At 42.6% G+C, this 10286-nt stretch overlaps 2 protein-coding genes across 4 annotated transcripts in view; one reads left to right on the forward strand and one right to left on the reverse strand.

Moving 5' to 3' along the window:
- ENAH (ENAH actin regulator) overlaps nucleotides 1-8750 on the reverse strand; it is a 167255-nt gene extending 158505 nt beyond the window's left edge. For all 3 annotated transcript variants that reach the window (XM_063613371.1, XM_063613370.1, XM_063613366.1), the window contains exon 1: nucleotides 8339-8750. In XM_063613371.1, coding sequence (XP_063469441.1) covers nucleotides 8339-8343 — 5 coding nt within the window. In that variant the 5' untranslated portion in view covers nucleotides 8344-8750. The remainder of the gene's footprint in view (nucleotides 1-8338) is intronic.
- On the forward strand, nucleotides 8342-9970 carry LOC134731944 (zinc finger BED domain-containing protein 3-like). The gene is made up of 3 exons (XM_063613595.1): nucleotides 8342-8802; nucleotides 8867-9202; nucleotides 9523-9970. Exons 1-3 carry the CDS (start codon nucleotides 8342-8344, stop codon nucleotides 9767-9769), a joined length of 1044 nt encoding a protein of 347 aa, XP_063469665.1. The 3' UTR covers nucleotides 9770-9970.
- Nucleotides 9971-10286: the final 316 nt, after the last annotated feature.

Here is a 10286-nt window from a genome sequence, read left to right on the forward strand (position 1 = left end):
TAAATTGTTAAAAACTGAACAGTCACAATTTTGCTTGCAATATCAGTCTAACATGAGAATTTGGGGGAGGAGGAGAAAGACTGCAGAACAAAGCAGATATTCAAATAACCAGTATTTAATAATTATTAAGCCTGCATAAAGAGATCCCTTCACTGAACTGTAAAAGGAGCAATTTGGACTCCCTTGAGATTTGACCTAAAGAGCTATTCATTTTATTTTACTTATGTTCTTGGTTCTTTATAGAGATCCCCCCTGCCAAGTTGCAAATATAACAGATACCAAAAAGGACAGAAGACTGAAGACCTCTAAGGCACAGTTAAAGGTAGTCATTTTGATTTCACATCATCAGATGTATTCTTACCAAGACCAGATGTTCTATAAGGCCTTTACCACTGGAAAAGGGCTCAGTTTATTTAAAAATATCATGATTACCTCATTCCCCAAAGACAAAACTTTTGGTATTTGAGACTACTGTAAACAAACCCCAGAAAATCACCACCAAGATTTAAGTTTTCTGAAGATTCTGATGGATTTGCTTCATCACATTTTACTGTCATTCTTACTTACAACAGGCCTACCAAAGAGATCCCTGGCTGTCTCCTTAGCACGAAGATACAGCTCCAAAATGTGTTCAGGCCTTTCAAAGGCACCACTACCAAGGTTTCCACCTCAGCACTCCCACCTGCTTGTTTCCCTACAGAGAAATGTCCAGTGGTTCTATCTTCAATCTCTCTTCTTTAAATAGCATGAAGATGTCAATTTAAAATATTAATCCAAAGTAATAAAAATGTCAGAAACAACTCATGTAAAAAGCAAATGAGATCTTCTTCTGGTGTTATTATATAGATCTGCCTATTCTGGACATTTCATATAAATGGAATCATGGCATATATCGCCTTTTGTGTCTGGCTTATTTCACTTAGCATAATGCTTCCATCTATGCTGTGGCATGTATCACAACTCCATTCCTTTTGATGGCCAAATATTATTTTGTTGTATGGACATACCACATTTTGATGATCTATTCATGAACTGAGACACATCTGGGTTATTTCTGCTTTTTGGCTATTATGAATAACGATACTATAAACATTTGTGTACAAGTTTTTCTGTGGACAAATGTTTTCATTTCTAGGAATGGAATTGCTGGGTCATATGATAACTCTATGTTTAACTTTTTGAGGACCTGCCAAACTGTTTTCTAAAGCAGCTGCATCATTTTACATGGTTTTTCACATTCTTAACATAAGAGATGTCAGACTTTCATAGAAGTAGGGGATTTACTCTTATCAAGCTCATTTTGTGTGCCAAGTGTTATGCTAGAATTTTATTTAATTTTCCCAACAACTCTATAATTCACAAAGTATCTCTATTTTACATAACAAATTCGATCCCAAAAAATGTTTATAACCCACTCAAAAATAAATTACTTAGTAAATGTGAAACTAGGGTCAAACCCAGAGTTAACTTCAAAGCCTGTCCTCTCTACCCTACACCATTCAATCTCTACACTTAGATATACGTACATTGCCTCATACCCAAAGTAGTCTTTGGAAAAGTTGCCTGTTAATAAAACTTACTTAAATCATTGTAAAATAGAAGCTTCCCAATATAAAGATATTTCTAGAAAATTTAACAGATATCTTGTATAAATCAATCAACTCCCCTAATTTATCTTCTTTAGTAAACGATTTCTGATTACTTAAAACAAAACTTATCTAAAATTCACCTAAACATTAAACAAATTATTTTCTTCCAAAGTTGTACGTGCTGACAAAAAAAAATTTAAAAAATGTAGTTATCTTCTGCTATGGACTGAACTGTGTTCCCCTAAAATTTATATGTTAATACCCTAACCCTCAATGTGACTATATTTGGAAAAAGGGCTTTTAGGAGGTAACTAATGTTAAATTAAGTTATAAGCGTAGGGCCCTAATTCAATAGGATTAGTGGCCTTATGAAATGAGAAGAGAGAAATCCATCCCCCATCTCCCCGACCCCAGGATTCCCATACCCACCCTACCATGTGAGGACACAGAGAGAAGGATATCTTCTGCAAGCCAGGAAGAGAACCCTCACCAAAACCCATCCACACTGGCAACCTGATCTCTGACCTCCAGGCTCCAGAACCTTAAAATAAATATCCAGGCCGGGCGCCGTGGCTCCCACCTGTAATCCCACGAGGTCAGGAGATTGAGACCATCCATCCTGGCTAACACGGTGAAACCTCGTCTCTACTGAAAAATACAAAAAAATTAGCTGGGTGTGGTGGCAGGCGCCTGTGGTCCCAGCTGCTCAGGAGGCTGAGGAAGGAGAATGGTGTGAACCCGGGAGGCGGAGCTTGCAATAAGCCGAGATCGCACCACTGCACTCCAGCCTGGGCGACAGAGCTTGTCTCAAAAAAATAAATAAATAAAAATAAAAAATAAATTTCTGTTGTTTAAGCCACCTGGTCTATGGTATTTCGTTATGGCAGCCCACACTAACTAATATTTCAAGAGTATCATGCACTACCCAATGATTGGTATTTGAAGCACTGATAAGAATCAAAACAAAGCAGGGCTGGGCACAGTGGCTCACGCCTGTAATCCCAGCACTTTGGGAGGCTGAGGCGGGCGCATCACGAGGTCAGGAGATTGAGACCATCCTGGCTAACATGGTGAAACCCAATCTCTACTAAAAATACAAAAAATTAGCTGGGTGTGGTGGCACACGCCTGTAGTCCCAGCTACTCGGGAGGCTGAGGCTGGAGAATTGCTTGAACCTGGGAGGCGGAAGTTGCAGTGAGCGCAGATCACGCCACTGCACTCCAGCCTGGGCAAGAGTGAGACTCCATCTCAAAAAAACAAAACAAAAAAGAATCAAAACAAAGCAAGCACTAAATGGGGTAAAAATAAATTAAACCAATAGAGATGCGTATGCTTGTTACTTGAAAATATTTACAAGTTATTTGGTCAAAGAGACTTAAAAACAGATTGATGGCCCTTTCAGTAATTCAGAATTTAATCATGAAGTCAATTAAACATGGTATCCTCCAAAGGACTTAGAATTTAGACAATCCTGACACTTGTAGCCACTTCTGAGCTCTGTGTTAGAATAAGAAATAAATTCTGGCCAGGTGACTTCAAAACCTGCCTGGCAACCTGACTTCAAAACATAGCAAGACCACATGTCTAAAAAATAAAAATTAAATTAAAATTTAAAAAAAGAACGAAAGAAAACCAAATTCTACACCTATTCCTGGAGTCAGGATGTGAGTTTTTGCTTGCTTAATTAAATTATGTTATTAACATTTAGTATCCACCAAATACTACACTACACCCTACAATATCCAGTAGAGCTTCTAGAACACTACAGGTATTCCAAAAATGGGACTGTTAGTGAATAGATTCTATAAAAGAACAACGCAGTCAAAGTCAAACACTTACACAAGCCACCCACTATTTGCCAAGTATTTTGCTAGTACCATGAATATAAAAATGCAGTCCCTGTCTTCAAGGAACTTACAATGAAGAGGGACAAAAAGAACCACATAATTATAAAACAGAATAAATGCAATAGCAAAAAAACATGTAAAGTGCACTGGAACACACAGGAATAGTGGGGGACAAGGGGGTTGGGGGAGCATGTTAGGGGCAAGTCAAGGACTTATATCCCAGGTCTGACAAGGAATCCCCTTCGTTTCTAGTCGGGAAAATTTCGTAAACCCTTATGTGAAGAAGTATCCACTGAAGTACAGCCTCAGCTCATATTCTCTAACTTTTACTTCCACTCAATTCCATTCATCAATTTCAAACAAGGGGGAGAAAAAAGAGGAAAAGACAACTTTAAGTTGGCACAAGTAAGGTTTAAGTACCCTTTTACTCCCCTACAACCATATAAAAATTGAAATCACAGTTTTTCAAATCTTTCTTACACTCATGATAATGACTAGATGTTTTACAAGTTATACAATCACCCGTTTTAAGACTTCTGTAAGATAAATCACCAAAACCTATTCAGTATGTAATTTCTTCTATACCAGCCAAATGGTGCCTCTATAGTTATTTTGCTTAATCCAACTGGGCCAACAAGGTATCCAACACCTTGAATACTGAATAAACTCTGGTGAATTTTCTCTATTAATCCACACTCTTATTCAAGATTTATTCACTTAGTAAATTCCTACAATACTGACATTCAAAAAATGAAGATTTGGCTCTTGCTCCTAAAATAAACCTCTGTGGGAAAGTCACACATCCAACAGCTACAAGTATAAATGAAGACCCATGGGAACAAAGAGACTACTATTTGTATCCTTTCATGGATATCTCACTTGACACTTCACAAAACAATCCTGTGAAATATAAGATTTTTTTTTTTTTTTACCAGTTTTCTCAATTAACAGGTCAGCATATAAAACCTGGATCTTCTGACCCTTGATTGTACCACACTCTAAAATGTATATAAAATTTATGATTACCACAAATGAAGATACTTCAAAGACCCTAAGGAAGGAAACACACAAGAAGGAAACAGCTTCCTCATCTATAAAATAATAAAAATGTGGTCTTTTTGACATCCTTGAGCTAAATAAGGTCACAAGGTAGAGCCTATTGCCCAGAAGTTTACCCAACTAGTCTCACATAGAAATAGGCCTGGAAATAGGAGGAGTAACATAAATTTAAGGCTTACCAGTGTATAAAGTACCTTCTATTATCATTTGATCCTCACTACTCAGTTAAGAATTATCTCTATTTTTACATATTTTTAAAAAATGCATCAGTGAAATAATGTAATCGATTAGTTCAAGGTCACCCAGCTAGTAAATGGCTTGGACAAATCCTCATAACCCTATTACACCTTTTTATATGAGAAAGTCAGAGTAGCAAGTGGAAGCCTGGACTATTTTAATACGGATCCAAGAACGTAAATACAAAATCTTCTGAGCTCTCCTTAGCCACTAGGCTACATGCAACTATTTTAGATCAGACAAGCTCCTCTTTCAGTAAAAAAAAAAAAAAAAGAAAGAAATCTTAAGTAACGAACCAACTAATTTTAAAAATGCACTTAAAAGGCACACACTGTACATGCATACACACGCATTCACATACATACATGCACACTTTAATCATAAAGCATCTTACACTTTTGAAACATTGCATAAATGAAAAATAAGAATAGAACTAAACAGTCATACAGGACACTAAAAAGTACCAGCTTTTTGGTCTCAACCTTTCCACTGTCCTGTATAAGTAATATGCTTTTTCATTTTTTAAATGTTCATCTTTAAGCAAAATATTAACAAGTAAATCTATATACTGCATTTTACTCATAAAATGCCTATGACTGTTTCAGGAACATAAACTATTATTCAGTTCTCTTCTGTATAAGATTATACACAGTGAGCATGCTATTCCTAAAATTAAAGTCATCTGACAGATATCACTAATATTTATACCATAATATATTCATTATATCCTCCGTTCAGGATTCTGACCGACTTAATTGGAAATTCCTGTTCAGGCATTCCTATTTCTGGATGGCCTTTGAAACATCAGAACTACCTCTTAATATAACCAAAAAGGACTCAACTTAAAAGACTAACATTAATGTCCCACAGGACTTGAAAGCATGAAGACTAAGCATATATTAATATAACCTGAAAATCACTTTCTTAAGCACCGAAATATTCCAAAGAATATTCCAAAGACTTTTGCAAGCAGCACAAGAACGTTTTATCCCATACCAATCTCACTTTTACAGGTATCTAAGCAAATCTAAGTACTACCTAACCACCTACCAAATAATCCAGTTCCTTCCAAAGTGAAAAGCTGACCCTCTTTCCTGCTCTTATTCAAAATTAGCCTACAAAAAATTACTGTAGACTGCTTAAATAAACTTTTCAGACCTGTGTACCAAGTTCTATATTTACGTTACTGGAAAACATCAGTGTGGTTCCTCTCTCTCTCTACACTTCATAAGGAACAGAGCAAGAAAAGAGCTTAAAAAACAGAAGTTACTTTTTATTAGAAAAGGAACTTTCAAGTGAAGACATAATTTACCTGTGACTGACATCTATACATGACAGTGATTAAACTTGACTGAATACCCAAAACGGTAACTTTTTTTAGTTCACAATCTTCGAATTAGACAACTCTGCCTGTTTTTATTTAAAAATAACCCACTTTTGGCCGGGGACGGTGGCTCACGCCTGTAATCCCGGCACTTTGGGAGGCCGAAGCGGGTGGATCACGAGGTCCGGAGATGGAGACCATCCTGGCTAACACGGTGAAATCCCGTCTCTACTAAAAATACAAAAAATTAGCCGGCCGTGGTGACACCCGCCTGTAATCCCAGCTACTCGGGAGGCTGAGGCAGGAGTACCGCTTGAACCCGGGAGGCGGAGGTTGCAGTGAGCCGAGATCGCGCCACTGCACTCCAGCCTGGGCGAGAAAGCAAGACTGCATCTTAAAAAAAAAAAGAAAAAAAAAAAAAAAAACCACACAAAAAAAACTTTCACTGTTTTATATTTCTCAATGTTAAGATAAGTTTACCCAAAGTTTGAAACAACTGATAACTTCTGGTCTGCAAGATCCCTACAGCATTAGATCTCTAAAACAGAAACCAGCAACATATAATATTACAAGATATAACAGTACGTATACTATAGTTCCTGAATTTTCAAGAACATCAGTAACTTGATTTAAAAAAAAAAAGTCATGCTCAAACATGACTGAAAGTTTTCAAGCCATATTTTACAAAGATTGTGTTTTTGGGTTTGCATGCTATAATTACTATTTAAACTGATCGCTTATATTTGAAAATAACTTGTGTGAAATCATCAAGGGAAAAGGGGTCAGTCACCTAGAGACACCACGTTAAACTCACTCTTTAAGGCCATCATAAATACAGGTAACTTGGAATCAGAGAAAAAATTTCAAATTCACAGTAAGCCTAAGTAAAAATTCAACAAAGATATATCCCAACATATATATATATATATATATATATATATATATATATATATAAAAGCAAAATGGAAACACGCTCAACCTTGATAGGAAAAAAAAATGAAAAGCAAAGTTTAAAATGGAAACTACCGAAATTGAGGAAGAATTCCAATGACATGACATTTTCTTGCCAAAGCGAAGGAATTTGTAGATTATATCATTCAAATCTCATTGTACTACATTATAAAGGTCTCAGCAACGGTTGGCCATTAATCTTTTAACACAAAGGAGATTCAAATCCAAATGAACTGTAAGACTATCTCTTCCAGGAGAGAGAAATGGAGTAATTTACTTTATCCACAATTGTTTAACCCAAAAGGAAGGCCTTTAAGGATGATAACGCAGAATGGATCAGCCTTCAGTCTACCAAGTCCCATTTCTCACGAAGTCTTGCACCAATCCGAAAAGAGAAGGTTATGGACACAAAACAGGTTTAGGAAAGGCTGGAAAAAAAATCTCCAATGAATGACACACCACATCATGGTTTATTCTCCTACACAATTTGAGAAACAATAAAGAAAAATATCACACCATATGTTTCATCGTATCAATTAAAAAAATATTTTACGACAGTACATTCAATTATCTTCTTCGGGGCCGCAAAAATAATTTAGCTCCTGTTTTATTGATTACAGAGCAAAGGGAAAAAGCAGCTGCTGCAATGCAACACAGGCTGCTACAGAGGAAGGGGAGAAAAGGCTTTCCAAACAGATCCCTTCCCCGCCCCCGCTTACACACCCCTACCAACTTACTTATCCCAGTCTTTTACTGCCCCCACCACGTGAACCTAATCAGTTCTTTCCCTTCCCCCACCATCGTGAAATTTCACCTTTCACAGCTCCTTCACCTACCCCTACCAGAGGCACTTTATTACCAGCAGAGATTTCAGACCTTTCAAACTTTTCTTCCTTTTTTAATTAAACACGAGAGTTCGGAGGCAAAAGTGCATGAAATTTTTACATATATACGAGAAAATACCTGTTTCCCAGCAACATGCACGCTTCGATTCTCGAACCCCTCCCCATCTCCCGGGTTTCGCTTGCAAAGGCTGGGGGGAGGGAGCCAGGCGCAAATTAAATTTAGGAAGGGAAATCCTGGGTGAAAGAAGAGCATTTGAGGAAAAATGAGAGAACGATGAAGCGAGACCCCCAAACCACACGGGTTGGGGAGGTTTCCAAGAAAGAAAGATAAACTGGAAGGGACAAAAGGGGGAGGGGGGAGGAACAGACCAGAGACCAGGGGAGACGCGCCGGGCCGGGAGAGGGAAGGCGGGGTCCGAGGAGAACGGGGGTCGCGGCTCCCGCGGCACAATGGCCCGCCCGGCCCCCGCCCCGCGCGCCCCTCACCTCATGGTGCCGGCGGCGCAGAGGCTTCCCCACCAGCCGGGAGACGCAGAAGGCGCCGAGGCGAGGGGGGTCTCTCCTCCAGGGGTGGGGAGCAGCTCGGAGACGGGAGACAAGTGTCCGGCTCCTCCTTCGGCGGCCAGGGGGCTACACCATCTCCTCGCACAAAGCCGAGGCGCCGGCCGGGAGTGTGGGAGAAGAGGGCGAGAGAAAGGCTGGGGAGGGGGCGGAGAGGCCGAGGCGCGGAGCTGGTCCCCAAGCGGCTGCCACCTCCCACCTCCTCGTGGTCCTGCTCCTCCTCCCGGAGCTTCCTCGGCCGCCCTCGGAGGGGTGCCCGCCGGGGCCGCGCGCCCGGCCGCCGCTCCACAGGCCCGCGCTCGCCGCGCCGCCGCCGAGGCCGTGTGCAACCGGCAGCTGCTGCAGCCGCGGGAGGAGAGTCGGGATCGCCGCGAGGAGCCCGGGAGGAGGCGGGGCGCGCGGCGGAGGAACACGCAGGCGCCGCCCTCCTCCCCTCCTTCCCCCGGGGGCGAGGGGGCGGCGCGGGGGGAGGGGAGAGAAGGAGAGGCGGGGGGCCGGGCGCGCTCCCACGCGCCGGCGGCCGGGCCCCCGCCGGACTGCGGAGAGAGAGGCTGGGAGGGAGCGAGCGCGACGGCGGCGGCGGCGGCGTAGAGAGGCTCTTTGTTGCCTCCCTACCCCGCCCCCTGCACCCCCCCTGGGATTCGGGGCGGGCCACCCCCCCGCCCAACACCTCCCGCCAGTGTCGGCCGGGGTTCCTCGCCCGCGGTTGTCCTTGACCGTCGGCCCCCTCCCCCTCGCCTCCCGCTCCCCAGAGGCTTGGGGAGCTCCGAGGCCTCCCCCACGGCCGCGGTGCGTAGACCGAGGCGCCGAGACCTCCTAGGCGCCGGACCCGTAGGCACCGGCGTGGGGAGCTTGGACGCGTGACTGGGCACAGGGCCGTGTCAGGAGACTCCGGGTCGGCTCGCGGCCGGGTGCCCTCGCGCGGGGCGGGTGCCCAACCCGCCCTGTTGCGGTCTCAGGACGGGGACGAGGGAATCGGGGGGCATCCCGGTCAGCCCAACCGCCCGCCCTCGCCGCGGCTGCGCCCAGCGATTCTTGCGGAGTTGAGGAGGGGCATATAAATGGAAAATATGGTCATCATTGTTCCCTTCGCTCCTTTTCTTCCCGAGGAATCCCAGCGTGCTGCGCCGGTGGAACGAGCTGATGTGCACACTAGGTATAGGGATGACTTCATCCCCAAACGAACGCAGCCGACTCTCAGGGAAACGCAGTCGCCGGGAGACGCGCGCGGAACAGTGTGTTGCCGCAAGAGTGGAAGAAGAGAAACGCAGCCAGTGGAGCCACTTTCCAGCGTCATTAGCAAAGAGGGAATCCCGGGCAGGGGGCGGGGAGAGAGAGGAACTAATGATAATTTAAAATTTTTCGTCATTCCCAATGGTCGTGAGGTCACCTCCCTTAAAAAGTAGATGTAAAATACTGGCGAGGCAATTTCATTTCAAGTCAAGTCGGGGAGGAGGGCATCCAGGAAGCCAGAATTGATCGTTGTTGAAGGTTTTGTTTTCGGTTTTATTTTTAATCTAAAAACAAATCCAATAATAAAATTTTTAACTGTACGAATTACAGCCCCCCTTTAGTCCGGAAGACAGGGATGTACTTTCTGTATAAAAGATGAGGAGGATGGAAAAGGGTTGTTGCTACAGGGATCCTACTGCTGAAGGATCTCATCCAAAATGGAGGACCTACCATGACTCCAGGAATCATTCAAAACTTTTGGTGTTTTGTTTTAAGATGCAGGTACCATTCAAAAGATAGGAAGGTTGGAATAATGTACACTTCCAAATGAAAAGACAAGTTATAGTGATCCGTGGTCAATGCCTGATTTGTCTATAATAGAACTGTGTAGCCCATTTTTAACCATAAAAAAAGCTTCCTG

Source organism: Symphalangus syndactylus, chromosome 19, assembly GCF_028878055.3.
Source record: "Symphalangus syndactylus isolate Jambi chromosome 19, NHGRI_mSymSyn1-v2.1_pri, whole genome shotgun sequence".
NCBI classification, from domain to species: Eukaryota; Metazoa; Chordata; class Mammalia; order Primates; family Hylobatidae; genus Symphalangus; species Symphalangus syndactylus.

Bases quoted from the DNA above. Each gene is read 5' to 3' on its own strand.
- LOC134731944 (XM_063613595.1), top strand. From the start codon at position 8,342: ATGGTGCCGGCGGCGCAGAGGCTTCCCCACCAGCCGGGAGACGCAGAA. The intron at 8,803-8,866 runs GCGGGGCGCGCG...CCCGGGGGCGAG, and splicing joins CGCGAGGAGCCCGGGAGGAG to GGGGCGGCGCGGGGGGAGGG. The intron at 9,203-9,522 runs GTGCGTAGACCG...TTTCTTCCCGAG, and splicing joins AGGCCTCCCCCACGGCCGCG to GAATCCCAGCGTGCTGCGCC.